Genomic DNA, 19,569 nt, shown 5'->3' with positions numbered 1-19,569 from the left:
GCACAGGAATTTATATTTGGATGGTGCTTGGAAACTATTTTGATTTCCTTTATTATCTCGGGGGATTTCTTGTCTCTTTGTAGGCAGCGGACAGCAGAGAGATTAGAGGAAATGTGAGGAGGAGGAGGAGAGATGGTTTCCAGGGACACACAAATACACGGTCAGCATCTTAGCCCAGTGATCCACAACCAGGGGTATTTGTTCTGTAATTGCCAACGGCTTCTAGGAAAGAGTGAAGCAGCAGTAGTAATTGGATAAATGTGATATTTCTGCATTTTATAAATAAGTAAACATAGTAAATGCAGTTCAGGCTTGAATGCTCGTGGCCACAAATGACAGGTGAAGTGCAGAAAGACGTGCACCTGAAGCAAAGTCTGACATCTGATTTTCTGACATTTAGTCGATAACCCGAATGTCTTCATTTGCATTCGGAGCCGAGGACACGGACGTGATTTTTCCCTGAACCGGAGCTGCGGTTTGTGGTTTTGTTTAACATGAATATTTGATTGGCCCGACACGCAGGAGCAGCAGAAAGAAACCGCTGCTGGTTTCCTCCCGAAACGCTTCTTCCGTCTTGGGGGATTGAGGGGGTGGCGGTCGACTTAGATTTGCCACATTTCATTAACACTGAACCCTGTTAGGTCTAATCCAGCGTCCAGACCGGCCGAGAGAGGACAAAGAAACCAAAAACAGCCGTAGACACCGAACACCACCCGGCAGGTTAATACCGCGGTGCTGCACATTCCTTTTAATCTCGTTTGGCTGCCTGACAGCACAGCGAGCTGGCAGCAGTGAAATCGTTTTGTGTAAGTTAAACGCTTTCTAATGAAAAGACTCCCCAAAAAGGCACACGGGGAACGACTCCGAGGAGTCCCATTTCTTTTTCCTACAAAGCTGTGCAGGTTTTCTTTGGCACCTTGCTCTCCATGTGGCCCTGATACTCCAGGTCACGTTTCTTTAATCCTGCTTGCTGGCTGGCTCAGACTTGTTTTAGTTGGGTGTTTGCCCGGGTGAGTGCAGGTGTAACAGACTGGTTTTAGTGTCTAGGCGTAAAACCATGTGTGGTTTTCTAATATGTGGTTTAAAGGGTGAAGCTGGGGAAGGTGGAGGTTTTAGTTCCACGCAGGGTGAATCTTCAGTTGATATTTCAAAAATGTTTTTCCTCAGTAATGCGTTTTTATCTGCTGCAAACTCACACTGGGTGACTTTACCTACCAACCTGGCACAAATAAATGCTAATGTAGTGTTTTAAAGCAGATATTGTGAAGTTATTTGAATTGCACAGTTTAAAAAAGAATGACTTTGGAGCACTAAAAATAAGACAGTTTGTGTTGCAGAGCATCAGCCTGTGTGTAATTTCTGTAGTTAAAATGGATAATTATGCACAGAGGCCCAAACCGTTTTTTGTAGCAGGCTCTAAATGCATTTATTTCTGCTCTAACGTTAGACATTTTGACATCAAAGTCTATGGGGACTGACTCCTTTCTGGAGCGAGCCTTAAATGGACATTAGAGGAAGTAATGGAGCAAAGGAGAGCTGTCGCTTCATAGTAAGAAAGATCTCACTTTAAATCCTGCCGGTTGCCTTTCTTTGTGGTTCCTGTGTTGGTGGGTTCTCTACAGATGACATGCTGAGTTGATGAAGGGCTTACGAAAACAGATCCTAATATTGGTTCATGCATTAAAAAAAAAGAAGTTTTTGCTAAATAAAAAGGTTATTGATTGATTTGTCTCTCCAGGTTAGCTTTGAGATTTGCGGCTAATAGACTTAAATTAGTTTATGTTAGCTAACTAGCGACAGAACCGATAACTCAGAGGAAAATGAGGGACTAAACCTAAACTCAGTCCAAGGGGATCACCTTTGTGTTGCTCCTGGGTGTAACAATGAGTTTTATGTTAACAAACCAAAGATATTCTTTACACTTTCACTCTCTATCTCTTTAGCAGTAAGAGATTCCTCGTTGTTTGGCTAGCTACACTAAAAATCCACCTGTTAGTTGTAATGTTCAGGTTTGTAAAGCATTTTACAGATGAGAACAATGTTGAAGTTCATGAAAATTACACATTCGGAGCCTTTGAGTCTTATTCAGTTAATAGTCCATTAAATGGCTCTGAGCGGAACCTACTAACAAACCAACCCGGTGACATTCTGTACTTAAAAATCAAAAACTATAACTTTAAAAAAGGGTGGAGTGCCCACTCCGGGTCAGGGACGAGACCCTGCCCCAAGTGGAGGAGTTTAAGTATCTCGGGGTCTTGTTCACAAGTGATGGGAGAAGGGAACGGGAGATCAACAGACGGATTGGTGCAGCGGCTGCAGTGATGCGGACGCTGTACCGGTCTGTTGTGGTGAAGAGAGAGCTGAGCGTAAAAGTGAAGCTCTCGATTTACTGATCGATCTACGCCCCTACCCTCACCTATGGTCACGAGCTGTGGGTAGTGACTGAAAGAACAAGATCGCGAATACAAGCGGCGGAAATGGGCTTCCTCCGAAGGGTGGCTGGCCTCTCCCTTAGAGATGGGGTGAGAAGTTTGGCCATTCAGGAGGGGCTCAGAGTAGAGCAGCTGCTCCTCTACATCGAAAGGAGCCAGTTGAGGTGGTTCGGGCATCTGACAAGGTTGCCCCCTGGGCGAGGTTTTCTGGGCATGTCCCACCGGGAGGAGGCCCCGGGGCAGACCCAGGACACGCTGGAGAGATTATATCTCTCGGCTGGCCTGGGAACGCCTTGGTGTTCCCCCGGATAAGCTGGAGGAGGTGGCTGGGGAGAGGGAGGTCTGGGCTTCTCTGCTTGGGCTGCTACCCCCGCGACCCGGCCCTGGATAAGCGGAAGAAAATGGATGGATGGATGGATGGATATAACTTTAAGGACAGAGTTCTTAACTTCAGCTTCACAGACAGAGTTACATGTATTTACATTTCCTGAGCAGGGCTTCAAAGTGTAAATCCACATAGTGTTTCGTGTACACTTCAAGATGTTGAAACAAATCATTTTGTTTCTTTCAGAACTGTGATTTTTTTTAATTGAAATATTTTCCATTTCTGTTCTCCATCAAATTACTGAAGCTAATGTTTCAGTGGTTAGAGACGACAGAAGACGGAGATGAAGTCTGCAGCCTCTCGCAGCCATTTTCAACTGGTGTTAAAATGGAAACTCAGTCAGTCCATCAGTCTACATTGAATTGGATAAATTTGGCAATTATGTGCACTCTGTTTGCAACAATACGGTAAATCAGTGAAAACTGCTAATCTGATGCCGCTTAAATGCAGAGAAATTCACATTAACGGTTTACATTCAGAGTCCTGCCAGAACCAGATTTGAAATAGAAATCCAGAAATAGTGACGTTGTTGCTGCCAAACAGCAATTTAACAGCAACATGATACAAGTGCTCTTTGATATTGGAACCAGAACAGAATGAAGAAAGATCATAAAGAAACTCAGTGTAATTAGTTCTTTAGTTTAAGATGAGAGTACCTCTGTGCAACCTCAGAAACAGCTCACACGTACACACTGTGTACAAGCCATTATCCTGCAATATGATGCTACTGTGCAACTGCAAGACCAGTGTATATTTGGGTTTTGCTGTCCACTAACTAGACCACTATTCACGTGACTTTAACAAAGGTCCAGTCACACAAGCCTAGAGACCAGTGAACCCTGGTCACTGATGGTTGCTAAAAAGTTTTATTCCCTGACTGGTTGGCAAATAGTTGCTGGCAGTTGCTAGGTGAAATTGGTTGCTAAGATACGGTGCTGCATCAGAAACTACCTTGTGATTGGTTTGGTCGCTCGCAGATTACCACAGTTGTCCACAGTTTCCATGAAATACGCTGACTTCTGCAAACACTTGCCAAGTTGCAAAGACAGAAATATTTCCTGTGTTTTAGGCATTAATATGCCACCCTGGTTTATTGATGGATGTATTTATTTATGTATTTTATATATTTTCTCTTTTACTGCAAGAGGGCTCTAATGCAAACGAATAATGTTAAGTAGTAAACTGTGAAAACTGGATGGGGAACATTGGCCTTCAAAATAAAAGTTGTGCCTCACCACTACAGCCAATGCATTCCAAAGTTTCACTTTGAAGGAGAGCATTTTCTGCTTCATCTTTATGTCTTAATTTTCCAAGTGTTACTTACACTTTGAGAGCAGTTAGCTAGTGTTTGCAGACAAGTCTGCGTTTTCCATGCAAACTATGAGTGACCACAGCCATCTACTGCCCACCCAAGCAGTCACAGAGAGGTTTTCGTTGCAGCACAGTATGTCTCTTTGCAACCAGCCTCCTACAACGACTGGGCCAGTCCCTTGGACTTTGTGCCTGAGGCGTCATTAACCATTTCTGGGTCCAAACCGGAATACACCGTGGTCTGACTGAGGGATTAAAACGTGTTCAGATTAAATATAATAAAATATTAAGCATTAAAATGCGTTATAAAGACAACAGCCTTAATGAACGGAGTAGGAGTTTGGACTGGAAGCAGGATTTATATGTCATCAGTTAACAACAAGATTCAATGGACTCCACAGCATGAACTTAATATTTCAGATGGAAATGTTTAATTTGCACAGCATAGTAATAAAAACTTAGAAATCCTAACAAATTCATTAGATTATGACTTAAATGTGTATCAAATGGCTGTATGCTGCCCTTGGATGATGCTGCCTAAATGGAGTAAAAGAGAAGTGAGAGTTTTTACTTCAAATCAAGCTTCATGTTTGATCTAAGTAGCTATAAAACCAAATCAGACTCCAGAGAGAGACACGCTCAGTTTGATTAACAGCTGAGCTGGTCATTAAATGAAATGGATGTTCTGCGGTTGAAAATAAAAACATTGCATGTCTGAAGCTTTGTACTCGCAGGAGCTGAGTGTCCGCTCATTTGCGCCTCAGCTGTGAAGGAGGGACTGTTTGATTACATGCAGATAAACCGGAGTGGAAAGTTGTAAATCAGTCATTTTCAGGCTCGAGGTGCTTCTCACAGGAGTTAAATAAATAGTCAGTTTGGTGTAATCTGCTGACAGTCCAGGTGATTTTTTTTTTCTCTTTTCTCCGCAGGTCTTTTGAACATTTGCAGTATTTGCAGATCTTCTCTGATATCTGTGGCTTCAGGACAGAGGCTGATTTTGGTGCATGTGCAGAGTTGCTGTAGCTGCAGTTTCATACCTGCCCACCTCATTTTTCTCCGCTTTTTCTTTTCTCTGCAGACACAAAGACGGCTTTTCCCTCCCAGGCCTATCCAGTTAAGAGAATATAAAGGATCGGACGGCACCTGAGAACACCACCACAGGTAAGAGGGGGCTGGTTTGTGTCCTTCATGTAGACTCGTGTGGTGCAGCCAGGAGAGAACATGATGCACACTCAGCAGGGCTTCATTGTGTAAAGTGGAGCTGATTAAGAAGTGGTAGTGTTATCAGATGATGCAGAGACCTCCCTCCTCCTCCTCCCAGTGAGATTAGCTCTAAACCCAAACACGAACACCTGTGTACGCCTTTACAGCACGATAAAATAATCACAGTAAGATAATCTGTCCTGCTAGTCTGAACCCCCGATTGGTTTAAAGCTGCTGTGTGTTTAGGCAGATGACCAGTGAGTAATTAAACCTCCCAAAGGAGGACGACTAAACCCTGACCTAACGCTGCTGTTTAGTACAAACTGTCCTGAGCCCACCTTTCACCTCCTCTCTGATCCTCTTTCGTGGTCTGAGTTGCCACAAAGCTGCGAGGTAATTTCAGAGCATCTCCCCTCAACAAGAAAAACCCTGCAAACCGCATCTCTGAAAGGCTTTCAGAGGAAGATAAACCACGACAGCGGCTTGCAGCCTCCACCAGGGTCACGCGCCTTAAAGTCTTTGTTCTGCTGTGCCGGCTCCTGCATCACTCCGTGTACGTTTAGAAAGAGATTCCGAACACTTGAAAAGGCTGAGGAGTTTACTGCTGAGATTATCTGCAACACCGGAGAAGTTTGAGGGCAGAAAGCAGCATTTTGGATCCACAGTTACTGGAAAAATATTTATTTTACAGGGCTCTGGAAGTGGATGTACTTAACTGCTCCATCCATCCATTCGCGCTGGAGCCTATCCCAGCTGTCATGGGGCGAGAGGCGGGGTACACCCTGGACAGGTCGCCAGTCTGTCGCAGGGCCAACACACAAGGACAGACAACCATTCGCACATCCACACCTAGTGATAATTTGGATTATCCAATTAACCTATCCCCACAAGCTGCATGTCTTTGGACGGTGGGAGGAAGCCGGAGTACCCGGAGAGAACCCACACACGGGGAGAACATGCAAACTCCACACAGAAAGACCCCGGCCTGATGTAGGAATTGAACTCAGGACCTTCTTGCTGTGCGGCAACAGTGCTAACCACCGTGCCACCGTGCTGCCCACTTAACTGCTCAATTAACTTAATTAAATGCTATTCTTAAATACTTTTGTAATCTGTTGATTTCAGTTTTATTTATATGAAATCTCAAAATAAATAAAAAAGCCTGGTAGTGTAATGTAGCTCCAGTTTTTCTCCCCTGAAACTTAAACTTACCACTGCTGTTTATTTCATATAAATAATGAAAGTACCAATTTTCTGTAATATTAGCGGAGAAGAAACCACAACTGAATGACCAGAAAACTCAACGCTGAGACTTGGCTTTGAGTTCCATGAATATTGAAAACAAAACCTGCACTGAATACATCTTGGTGTCTGGAGCTCTCCCAAACCCACATGAATAATTACAGGGGACATTAAGCTACAGCAATGATAGGGACAGCTAATAAATCTCCCTTCTTTGACCGTGTAAGTTTGTGGATTTTGTAAACACTGGACCACAAGTCGAGAGAGTTTATTGATATGTCACATCGACCAAAGTGCTGCAAAAATATTAAAACAAATGAAGCCATTAAGAAGCAATTAAAACCATTGGGTAAACAAATCAAGCCATTAAAGGCAATTAAGAAAGCCCATCGTGTGGTAATCTACAGGGCTCGTTAACAGTGTAGGGTAAAACTGGTCCTAATCTGGGAAAGTTTGAGGGTAGATGTCCTGATATGGAAAGAAAAACTGTTTCAAGATTTACAACAGTAAAAAGTAATCAGTAATTTGTTATGTAAAGCATAAATTTACCTATTTATTGTTATACATTTTTTCTGGCTGTGGTGTCAAAGCTTTAATTCCCCAAAGGCTGCTCAATGACTGACATGTAAAACACCGATCTTGTTTCTTGTCTCTTTGAAACAGGAACTCGGACTCATCACGGCCTCATTCAGTCACTCGGTTTAAATTCAAGTTGATGCAGAGCTGAGGAGGTTTCGGGACAAACCACTGGCTTCTACACTCCCCAGCGCTCTGAGCTTCATACAAGAGGGCAATCGGCCATCGGGGAAAACAAACGTTTAGGCCATTTTAAAAATGTCAGAAAGCCGTCGTCTGCGGCTGATGATGAAGAGGAGCTCAGCACAGATCGGGTTGATATCGATTGACCCTGGACTGCTTTTATATATGTCTGCTGACTCTGTATGTCTGTAGGCTGTGTGTCACATGACATGATTAGGAAGTAATCTGATGGTTCCCCCAGATGTTAATGCAATTTAAAAAAAAAAAAAAAAGGTCTCGAGTGGTGGGTAGCAATTTGTTTCATACCAGCATAATTTTATGATGTTCAGATGATATTTTCTAGATAAATAATAGAGATGTTCTTTAACTTCCTATTGTACACCTGAACCTTATATGTATATCGAGTGAAGATGCAGTAGTGATAAAAAAGTTATTACTTTTCTATCAAGTTTGATTCAAAGGACATTTGGATGCTTAATGAGGTTAAAATATCCAGTATTTATTCTTTCTCTCATCCCTTATTAGATTTATTATGCCCCATATTTAATTTTTGTAATGTTTTGTGGTCTCGTCTTAATCCCAAGGTTGGGAATCTAGAGCTTTAAACTATGGCTAGCTATGGTGCAGTGCTGAGCTAATACTGGTTGCTCAAGACTCCGCGTTAGTAAAAAATGAATGCATTGGCCAACCTTGATGTTAACACCTGGATCCTTTAAGATGTATCCACAGGGTTTTTCTTGGATGTTACTGCAGAAATTAAGCTGTGGGAATACTTCCATGTTTTCTTTTGCAAGATGATTTACACTTTAATGAAACACTAACAAACTGCTGACGAACTACACCACTGTTGTAGAATTACGGAGTTCCTGTCTTCGCCGTGAAAATGTTGAGGATTACCATCACACCTTCTCTGGCACATGTAGTGGCTTCAAAATTCAGGAGTTCGGGTGATTACAGAATAGTTGTATCTATTTTATGATGTAGAACAAAACATGAAATCAGGTGACCCATCAATGGTTAGGGTTTGATTTTGTTTCAGCCCTGTTAAATAAGCAGATCGTTTAGAAATGAAAAGCTATTATCTTTTAAATGTGTTGTCACAAACTGAACATTACACTCACTGTGTGCTAGCTGCTAGTATTAAACATTAAGTCTACAGTTACAACAAAACCTAAATAAAAATCCACCCACTTCCTTGACCTAACCCCTAACCCAAACCCTTCTATAACAAAACCACAGTTAACCAAAGACATTTTTTCAGGCGTCAAAAAATAAACCTTTAACAAGACCCACAGAGTTTTTCATGTAGCACTATGTATGCGATTGTGTTTTCGGCATGGTAGTCATAAATCAAACACAGTACTTAGTGTTTGTTTCTTGTTTGCAGTTTTTGGTTGTGACTGTAATGCTAACTGCTAAAATGTAAAACTTTTTAGTCTTCTAACAATACATTTAACAGTGACAGAAACAATTCAACACACCTAAACATAAAACAATACCACAAGCCATTTAGCATAAAGGCCCAATAAAAATATGGTGCTTTTAGCTAGTTAACAACTTTGGCATGAGTTTGTGGTTCCGTCTTTTATGCTACCTAGCTAACATGGCGACTACTGAAAAGTACTGAGCATTCTCAACCTTTGGACTGTTTTAATTTCACTATCCCTATTATGATAGTGACCACTACCGTTACTATGGTCGCTGACAACAATTTGACAGCAAAAGTGTAAAGTACACAATTTGAGATGCAGTGCAGTTGTTGACGGCTACAATAACTGTTCAAAGGTGGCACCATTAGTGGGTGGCTGAATGCTAACATAGTGCCAGCTTTATTGAATACGTTTCTAACATTTGCATGCTAGCATACTAACATTTTACAGCAGAGCTGGGAGAGAATTCCTCTAGCGCCACCACCTGATCAAATTAGATGGTGGCGCTAGAGGAACTGTCAGAGGATAACCAACGTTTTTATTGTTCACCCATGATAGTACGTATATCTCTCAAAGTTCTAAATATACGCAACATGGATTCATGGATTTATCCTTTGTGTACATGCATTAACTATCCCTAATGTAATATTAGCTCTTACATGCTCTGACAGACACCGTGAACTAGAAACGTTTAACGTATAACTCTTGGTGTTATCTAATTGTTCCCTACATTGTTTGTGATATTTCTGTAATTTTTATTTACATTCTGCTGCTATTACACAGGAAGTCAAGCAATACGCAAAACCCCCCTAAATTCCATTGAGGGGATTAATTTGAACTCAAGTACCGCATACCATCAAAGGTGCGACTTGCACACCTGTGAAATGTACATTTGAGTCAGTTTAGAGGCTTAGAAGTGGATGTAGTTGCCATAAACATAAACTGCACTGCAAAGAGTTAGTAAATTGAGCTAGCTGAAAACCATGTTGCAGCAACAAAGCTAGTAATATATCCTTTGGATTAGGATTATTTGTCGTTGTTTGGTTAGAAAGCATGGATGAACTTTTAGTTATTAGACAGTTAAACAGGACGCCAGTTATAAACTTTCTCTTTACTAATTTTATAACACATCCCAGTTCTGATTTGTTAAAACAAAATGTTTTGCGTGATGCATTTACTTATGTTAGTCTATATTATGGTGCAAATTTGCACCAACATGAACTGGTCGTGGTCAGTTTACGTGAGTTAAACTCTCAATTCTGATGTTGTTTCAGGGCAGCTGGAGCTATACAGTTCAAATTCACTTTTACACAGACGAGAAAAAAAAGTTAAGAGCTTGGAGTAAATGAAGTTGTCGTAGATTTGCCTTTGCAAAAAAAAGTGAACAGTCAGCAGTGTTAATGTTTGTCTAAAAACAAGTAAACCCTAGGACCCAGCAATTTGTCCACGCTAGCATGTAAGCTAATATTATGTAGAAAAAAAAACGGGATTCTGATTGACATCAACACAAAATGTATATATATATATAAATGCTTATTACACTGGGTACAGGAAAACAAATATTTTGGAAATGTGTCAGAAATATTTGCTTAAAACTAAAAATTATATGATTTATTAGTCAAACTGAAAACTGATGTGGTTTTGCCCAAAGGTAAGCCGCCATGCAGTTCTATTCTGAAAAGCCAGAAATGAATCAAACAGAACATTCAGTTCGTCATTCTGCTCAGCAATGCAAGCAAATAACTGTAATTTGGCATTTTAAAGAACAAATTATTTGCATTTTTTGGTTAAAAAAATGCATGGATAACAATAATTAACAATAACAAGCATTCCAGTGCAACGGTATTCATGTTTGATGCGAACACACCATAAAACTGGTGAGCGGGCCCTGTAAATCCCTTCCTGCTGAGAGGCTCGGGACACATTTTTCATTGTGTTAGAAACGGAAAACAACAGAACAAAAGAAGCTTTTTGTTTTTAGTTTTATTTATATGGCGTTATACTTGTAAATGAATTCTGTGGAGTCAAATGATCTTCCATTAAAGTCGTAGGTAGTAAGATCAAATCTTACCTTTCTCAGGGTTAATCTTACTCGCATGGATCATGTCACAGATCAAACCAATACTTAAACTTCCCAAATGCTGTCGTCTTATTAATGTAAATACTGTTCGCTGTTTTTGTCTCAAATCAATGCATCTACTGATGTTTATTGCTGCTTGTGTGGGGAGGGAAGCCTCCCCCAATGACTGTAATGTGGACTTTTCTTATTTAAAGTCTTAAAATATTATGTATGTGTTGAGTTTCACAATCAGTAGTTGAAAATACAAAACTGTGTTGAATAAAACTCCATCTTCTTCATTTTGAAAGCATTTTCTCTGAGGTGGAAAAGAGGAGGCGAGAGGTGAGTGAAACATGGAATGCTTTTATTCATCCGTTAGAGATCAGCGTTAGAAAAATGACAGTGGACAAAGGCAGTGCTTCCCCAGGAATGATTGCAATGTGTGGCGAGAAACAGATCGCAGCAAATCCACAACACTTTCTTTGCATGTTATGGAGGAAAATATCTCAAGGTCATCACTCTGGCGGTTAAAACAAACACTGAGGTCTTAATGACGGCAAAGCTCAGAGCGCGTCCCCTTTACACTCAGCATTAACAAGTGTACTGGCATATTATATACAAATGCCAAGCTTGGTGAAGTTGATCTTTGTATTTGGTACGGATTTTACTGAAGGAATTTGATGTTTTCTGACCTGCTTCAAACACGGCTGGAATCCTTACAAATGAAAATTCCTGGACCAGACTGATTTTCCATGTTGATGTTTTTTAAAGGTATTATTTGGCAAAATGAATCATGAAGATTTTAAGGTCTCCAAGATAGTCCTGCTGCAGTCCCCCCCACACTGATGATGGGCCTTTTCCCCAGCAAAACATTTTGTGTCTATCAACAATGGCCGCAGTCCACTCGGCTCCTGGTTCAGTGCGATGGCTTAGTAAATGGAACCGAGCCAGGTCAACATGTCTGCTGTGGAAGAGGCCCACACACCAAGCTCGCAGTGGGTCCAAAATTGTAATCTGACCCTCTGATCAGTTTGGTTGGCATTTCTAGTCTTTCTGTGGCTCCAGTAGGCAAGACTGTACGCAGCTTTTAACAGGAAATGTCCCAAAAGGACTCACTTGACTATTGATAGCAGTCGTTCTAACCTAATTAATACCCAAATGGTATAATTTCATCAATTGTTGATGTTGACATGTGATATATGGTTTTTGATGTCATGACCTTATATTGTTGCATGTCTCAGATACAAACTGGGCCTTGTTTGTTTACGATGTGGGAATTAAATTCCCCTTTTCTGTGAGCGTGCTCAGAGCCCAAAGCCAAAAACCTGAGTCAGCCTCTTTTGTGATAATTCAGGTTTTGTATAGCCAGTTAAAGCAGCTAAAACAAAAGCCTGGCTATGCCGAGCATGCTTTATATTAAACCCCTCTGCTACATGCAGTTGTTTATATAATCTACTTCTGAGATTAATAAAGTAATGTTTAAATCAAGTTTTAGGTTCTTTGTAAACAAATTTAGCTGGTGGTAAGTGAGCTGTCTTCATCAACTATCAGATCCATCCCGGCTGTGCTGTTATCGCTGTCTGTAAAGGGGTTCGGCTACTTTGCAACAAGACAGATGTTCATGCTTTCAGACAATCTCAGCCACATTTTTCTTGTGCAGAGCATCAAAGGGGGAACAGAAAGCTCGGGAACAAACAGGCTCGGGGGAATAACGCAGTGCGACGTCACCACAGATTATCTGTCATTGTTTTTTTTTTCTTCTAAGTAATGACAAAAGAGGCCTGTTTTTTCCTTCTTAGCTGAGTTTGTGTGATTTATTGCTTGACGATCTCATGTGCCCAAGCCGATGAAGTAGAAACTGTTCTTTGAAAAATAAACTTTTACATTCCAGTAGGAATAACACTGCTGTTTGCACATACCGCCCTATAGAAAATATTCAGTGTTATATGAATGTTCCAGTTCGAGGCCAAGTACCAGTGCATCGTACAGAGTTCATGCTCGAAAGCTTCTCACACAGCAGGGAAATGTCCAGTCTGACAGAACATCTTAACAACTGATTCCAAACCATATCGTTTTGTGCTACCTTGGGATTCGCTGCACTGGCAAATTACTAAACAAATCAAATTCAAAGTGTTAAAGCGTGGCTGGGTTGTTCGGGTCTCTTTTTTTTTTGCGGCGCTGATCTGTTCTGAAAAACACCACGAACACGTGGAGTCGTATCTCAGCAGTTGCATAATTAATTCACATTTTCTGCTCGGCTCCTTAAACAGAAATTAATCATGGATGGGGCTCCGCTAATGAGGAAAAAAAACAAAAACAAGGTTTCACGTCCGGAGCCACGTTTGGTCTCAAAAGGTTTTTGGACCCTTTACTAATTTAAATCACACACGATGAGAAGAAACAAAAGAATCACGACATGAAAAAAATCAATAAGGTCTCAAGTTACATTCAGCTGGAAAAACAAGAGGTAATTAAAAAAAAAAGTATTTGTAAATATTGGATTTAATTCGGTGGAATAATCGGACACCCATGCATGCAGCCTCGTGGTGAGAGCTTGCAGCTCCTTGTGCGAGTTTCTCTTTTTCACCCTCCAATAACCGCATGAAGACGACGTAAACAGCAGCTTTTAAGTCGGAGCGGGATCACCAGCTAGCTGTTAAGACGGAAGCGACACACCTGTGAGATTTCAGTGTAATCATCAGGATCATCAGGAATGCATAATTACAGAGGAATTAAACTTGTTCTGGGGAGGCAGCTTTGAACAAACAAACAGAAAGTCCTACCTTTCGGCATTTAAACCCTGTTAAAGTAGTATTAAGGCCTCATAGTTAGACTTGCACACATGTTACAGAAATGTTGGAAAACAACCGGATGTGATCATTTAGCATGATTTTTCGTTTCTGCATAGGGTTCAATGCAAAACTTCCCCGCCCCGCCCCCACTGAGGAACCAAAAGCCAGCGAGAACGAAAACTCATCAAACGGAGGAAAAACAAAAAGACAGTTGAGGAGAAAAACAAAACGCCGTTCACGTCGAACGCCCTGGAGTCAGAACCTGTGCAGCGCGCCCACACTCCATCTGTGTCAGGTAGCTGGTGCATTCGTCCCTTTGTTTGCAGCGCGAAGCCCCGCCTCCGGGCCCCGTCACTTGAACATGCTCTGCAGCATGGCCGTGGCGTAGGTGGGCCGTGCCTGCCGGCTCTCGATGGCGCTGCGGAGGTACTGGATCCCGCCGCAGCGTTCCCAGATCTCCTCGAACTGCCGGGGGAGGATCTCGGCGCCCCGCTTCCTCGAGAGGCCCGTCTCCTCCAGGCTCAGCTCGCACATCTCCATGTCGTCCTTTCCTGTGAGAAGAAACGAGTCAGAAAAGAAAAAAAGACGTGAAACGCACTGATGAGGAACTCAAACAAGCCCAACTGCACTGTCAACAAAAATGCTTGCAGAATAGTTTCACACTGGAAAACCACCACGAGTCTGTGGCAATAGTTCACATCTCTCATTTGGAAGTTTTACTTAACTGAGAGAACCAAGTGCAGACGCCTGTTGTATAAAGAAATGTATTTCTCTCTGGATAGCAAAGTTATTTCAGCCATTTTTCATCTTTCAATGCATTCATTTAATTATTTACTATTTTAGATCCTCTCCAATTCCAAGTTTGCTCAAAGTTTAATACAAAGTTAAAGAATAAATTAGTTAAAGTGTAAAGCAGCTATTAGTCTCAAATAGAAAAACAATGGGAGAGATGGCTATGAGAGTTATAAACCCTTTAAAGTATTTAAAGAAAAATATAAAAGTTGTGTTAATAATAAACGTAAAGCTAAATATGATTGCATATTTAGAAAAATCAGTTTGATATTTAACAAAAATATCAAACTTAAATAAAATGTTGAATGCTAACATCTTGTACATATTTCTTTGTTGTGCATATTGTTATATAATGCTAAACTAACGTTTGTAGGTAGGTTAGCAGCCTTAACAGCCTTTGTTTAAAAACTTTAAGAATTTTTAACTTCCTCTGAAATATTTTGTTACTACACGAGAATAATGTTGATAATAATGTACTGATACAGTATATTTTTTTTACCATGTTAATAGCTCAAATGTATGTACTTAGCATGTTAGCATGCTAAAATACTAAATGTAAAAATGTTGTTAAACTGCACCATAAACTAAAAAAGTTTTTTATCTCTAAAATGGGGAGAAATTATGGTGGTAAAATTAGGCATTATTGTAAAACATGTTGACAACTGACAAAAAACCTAGAGCTGCTGCTAGCATATCTAAAATGTTAGCTAAAAATAGCGTCATCTTAGCTAGAGATTATGTAAATGGGGTTTAAATGTGAACAAAGGGGAAAAAAAACACAATACAAAGTTTTTCTAAATATTTCAATAATAATCTTTTTTTAAAGATGTGGTTGCTAACTACTTTTATGCTAGAGGGTTAAGCACAGCCAAAGTTTCAAATAATGAGTTAAAAGTAGCTAAAAGTAATTTTGCGTCATTTTCAACAGGAACAGCAGACAAACATCGTGACTGCCACAAAGTACGAGCAGTACAACTGACAAGCTCCAGGTGCTGCCGAAGGCTTCCAGAAGCTGGCCAATTAGATGTTGGGGGGTCTTTAAAGGAAGGGCCCCTCAAGGAGACAAACGCTAATACAGAGCATATTTATACTCAATTTCAGCTCTTTTAGCAGACCAAACGTTCCCAGTTAGTGCAAATACACCTCTGTAATACTAAAAAAATATACAGCAGTACAACACTGAAAATTAAAAACCAACAACCACCATTTTATGGTCAGAAACATGAATTACGTGTTTAGGCTAACTAAACCCTCTTCAGATATACTGAAGGGCATCCTAAAAGGCCAATATTTGATCATTCAAGAGTCTTTTGACCTGTCAGTCATGCAAAGCTGTTCTACTAGAGTCCCAGAATGAAAATGGCCCTGAATGAGCATAATACTGCCTCTTAATATCTGAAATCACAGAGTGTTTAAGGCCCACTTTAACAGTCTGAATTAAATCTGTAGCCCTAGAAGCATACAATGCATTTATTCCACCAAACATATTCAATGCTTGCAATTTACATTCAGTGTGTATCTGCAGCTGTTAAGGCAATAACAAGTTGCAGCAGTGTGCTATCTGAGTGTCATATGAGGCAGTTACTCACCCACATACTGACGCCGTCTGAACACAGCGGCTGCAAAACACCAGCTATTTCCCTACGATATGAGCTTTCTGAGACCGACGACCTCACAGTGTTCAAATCACACATCGTGCACAGCCGTGACTCGTTTTCAGAAAGCCTCAAACCCACAGACAAGTGCAGTCCTCAGAGCCAAATTAAAGTTGAGAAAAATGCTGCTAGGAGTTGTGATGTTTGAACTCATCAGCACACATATGCTCAGACAGGTGGGTGAACAAAACAAACGCTTCGTTTTTTCCTTCTTTACTGTTGTTGTACTCGTCATTTGGTACAATCTGCGATTTTACAGCTTGTTCTGACACAAACACTCACTCAGGCGCTTTCATTTAATTTGGCAAATTGTGGGAGGATGCAGCAGCATCTGTGGATATCTGTTATAATCAATAGAATACAAATATTACACTTTGCTCTGACAAATGTTGGAGTTTCAAACCTTTTTTCTTTAATGTAACTGGAAAAAGATTCCAGATTGTTTTTCTTTGAAGTGCTCTATATAGAGGACAATTAAAGAAATCCCAGGCACACTTTTAACAATTCAAATGCCTTTATCCCCAGTTAAACATTTGCTTTCATAAAATCCCAGATTTGTTCTCTTTTAGACACGGGAATTAAAGAGCAGCATATCAGGCCAATCAAAGGATTAAAAAGAAAAATTTAAGTAAAAACTGAATATTATCGACAAGAGAAACTGTTGGAATGAGGGAAATTTCTGAGGGGGGAAAAAAGGAAGGCAAATTTACTCGACATAAAATACAGGACATTTATGAAAGGCACATATTCAGGAGGCTTGCAGCTGGATAGCGGCTACACGGCTTTGGAATGGGATTCGCAAGTTCAATTCCCACCTGGGGGCGCCTGTATCCAGTAAGGGTCCTAGGCTAGACCCTCTCTACAGACAAATATGAAATATGATAAATATGAAGTGAGGTATTGAGGAACATTAACAGCGAAACAAGTAGTGTTCCAACATTTGGAGTATTTAAAAGTAGAATGGGAGGGAGAGCCTTCAGTTTTCAGGCCCCTCTTCTATGGAACCAGCTTCCCGTTTGGATTCAGGAGACACTCTACTTTTGAGATTAGGTTTAAACCTTTCCCTTTTGCTAAAGCATATAGTCAGGGCTGGATCAGCTGACCCTGAATCCTCTCTTAGTAACTCTGGATAGGTGTAGGCTGCTGGGGGATTCCCATGATGCACTGGGTGTTTCTTCTTCACTCCCTATGTGTTAATCGATCTCTCTGCATTAAATCATTCTTGTTACTAATCTCTTAATCCTGTTAAAAGAGAGTTTTTCCTTCCCACTGTCGCCAAAGTGCTTGCTTATAGGGGGTCATATGATTGTTGGGTTTTTCTCTGTATGTATTATTGTAGGGTCTACCTTATAATATAAAGCGCCTTGAGGCGACAGTTGTTGTGATTTGGCGCTGTATAAATTAAATTGAATTGAATTGAACTGAATAAAGTCATGTAGAATGAAAACTGCAGCATATCGCTCTAATGTTCTGATAAAAGCTGACGCGTGATTTCTGGCATTCTCGAAGGAGAGCTCGTCAAATCACGGTCGATGATTTGTTGCACGGGCCTCCTAAAAATAAAAACCTCTGCGTCTCTACGGAGAACGACCTGACGGTGCATTATGACTCGAATATAATCAATCTGCTGCACTCGCACAAAGTCAAAGTCTTGAACATTGATTAACAGCGAAGTGCTGCTTCTGATTTCATTTCTTTCTGTGGCTGTCGCAGAATCAACTCATCGACTTTCCTCTCCACCTCCATCCTTTCTTCTCGTTTTTTTCTTCTACTCTTTAACTGCTTGTTTCCTTATGCCTGTCACTCACTCTGTCATACTGTGATGCAGCCCAATGGGTGGTGTAACTGTGTTTAACTTGGTGTACATATTGTATGTTGTTTCATTTAGTCTGTAGATGGATAGACTCTCAAAGAACAGACTAACCCGGCCACTGTCGACAAACATATGTGCGCAGAAATGTTTCCAACACAGGTGAACGTATCACGTAAGGTAAAAACAGAGATTTATTTCCATGCTCATGCTCAGTCTTTGCCTCCCTCAGATATCTGTGTTGTACTGACCTGCCACCAGCAGGATCGGGTGTTTATCGGGATGCAGCTCCATCTGCCTGGCGATCCAGGGTCCGTCGAAGTGCGCGTACCACCAGCCCTTCTTCTTGTTCTGGGGGTCCTTGTACTGGTCGCTCGGCCGGATGAATGGGATGCGGAAGTAGCGCTGCTGCCGGTTCATCGCCACCTCGTACTGCCGGGCCGGTATAGGTGGGGCTGGGTTCTGCTGGGCTGTTGATTGGATGGAGAGGGAAATTAAAAAAAAAGTTAGGAGTCTTTCATAAATCAGAGACCACGTTTACATGCAGTAGCCTGGGAAGCGGTTATGGTAAATGTAGTTTATCCTGTTTCCTGTTTATCAACCTGTGCATTAACTTATGAAGCAGAGTGAAGACAGAGTTCTTTGCAGACTAAAGATAGACAAAAACATGTTGTTGCTTTTTTAAAAAAAAAAAAAGTTTTCTACTTGGAGACGAGGGTAAGAATTTCAACAAACCACACTAAGGCTCAGAGGATGTTTAAAACTTTAGTTTTTTGCTTAATGACACGAAAGAAAAGGCTGGAGTTGTTTTTATCTGAACTTACTAATTCTAATGTTTACAGCTCGTTTCAGTGTTTTAGCTAAAAGCTGCTCGGCCTTGTTAATTATGTAAGAGACACAATAGTGAGTTGCAGTGAGCATACAGACATTAACAGCTGCCTGAGCACAAATTACATCTGACATTAATCTCAAACTGGACAGTTTAAAGGAATATTTTTGCATTTTATTCAGTAGCACTCCAAACAGCAGCGACCGCTTAGATTAGCATAAAAACTGGAAAAGAGAGGCTGATCCTGGTAAATAATATCTACCTTCAACCTCCTTTTGAATGTCAGTAGATACAGTTTTACATACATTTAATCTGACTAAATTTAAGGTGTTTTAAAGGCACATCTAATTAAAGCCGTAGGGGTGTCATTGGTAGCTTCGTAACCTTCAAGTTTGTCCTTTTTTCTACTAGAAGATCTGGTTACAGGATGCAGCTTCGTGTTTACCAGCTGACATGAAAGTCTTTTAAGGCAAACTTACATATTCCAAATCTGCAATTAAAGTACATTAAAATGCGAGTGATTAAAAAAAGCTTGACATGTGTTGAGTTTAAATGATCTTGTTCTTGACATCAACACAGCACTGTAAGGCGGAGGCTGCTTGACCTTGCGTCAGTGTTCTCCTAAACGATGGGAATCTCAACACAGGAAGTTCAGACAAAAAGTAAAATCTCTTTTTCCAGCGGTCATCTCCATCAGTGCACTGAGTCATCTTTGAAATGCATGTAGAGTCTGACAGGCCTGCACACTTTTTGGATGAAACAAATCCAAAAGGTTTGTCTGCTGTTTGTGAGGACAGCAACCAGCATAAACTCAGGATGGGCTCATATCTGATTGTTGCTTTTGGCTCTCATGCTTAAATTTTACCCTGC

At 40.8% G+C, this 19,569-nt stretch overlaps 2 protein-coding genes across 7 annotated transcripts in view; one reads left to right on the top strand and one right to left on the bottom strand.

Moving 5' to 3' along the window:
- The window catches only part of LOC134642646 (titin-like), a 58,242-nt gene extending 47,122 nt beyond the window's left edge, over window positions 1-11,120 (top strand). For both annotated transcript variants that reach the window (XM_063494531.1, XM_063494530.1), the window contains 2 exons: window positions 5,207-5,289; window positions 7,237-11,120. In XM_063494531.1, the coding sequence (XP_063350601.1) occupies window positions 5,207-5,246 (40 nt within the window). In that variant the 3' untranslated portion in view covers window positions 5,247-5,289; window positions 7,237-11,120. The remainder of the gene's footprint in view (window positions 1-5,206; window positions 5,290-7,236) is intronic.
- A 44-nt stretch (window positions 11,121-11,164) lies between these two features.
- Window positions 11,165-19,569, bottom strand: part of LOC134642647 (unconventional myosin-VI) — a 147,583-nt gene continuing 139,178 nt past the window's right edge. For all 5 annotated transcript variants that reach the window (XM_063494532.1, XM_063494534.1, XM_063494535.1 and 2 more), the window contains 2 exons: window positions 18,122-18,340; window positions 11,165-14,164 (listed from right to left, as the gene is read on the bottom strand). In XM_063494532.1, coding sequence (XP_063350602.1) covers window positions 13,965-14,164; window positions 18,122-18,340 — 419 coding nt within the window. In that variant the 3' untranslated portion in view covers window positions 11,165-13,964. The remainder of the gene's footprint in view (window positions 14,165-18,121; window positions 18,341-19,569) is intronic.

The sequence above is a fragment of the Pelmatolapia mariae genome, linkage group LG15, assembly GCF_036321145.2.
Source record: "Pelmatolapia mariae isolate MD_Pm_ZW linkage group LG15, Pm_UMD_F_2, whole genome shotgun sequence".
NCBI classification, from domain to species: domain Eukaryota; kingdom Metazoa; phylum Chordata; class Actinopteri; order Cichliformes; family Cichlidae; genus Pelmatolapia; species Pelmatolapia mariae.
Note: the sequence above shows the minus strand (reverse complement) of the source record. Positions and strands in the feature narration are given on the sequence as shown.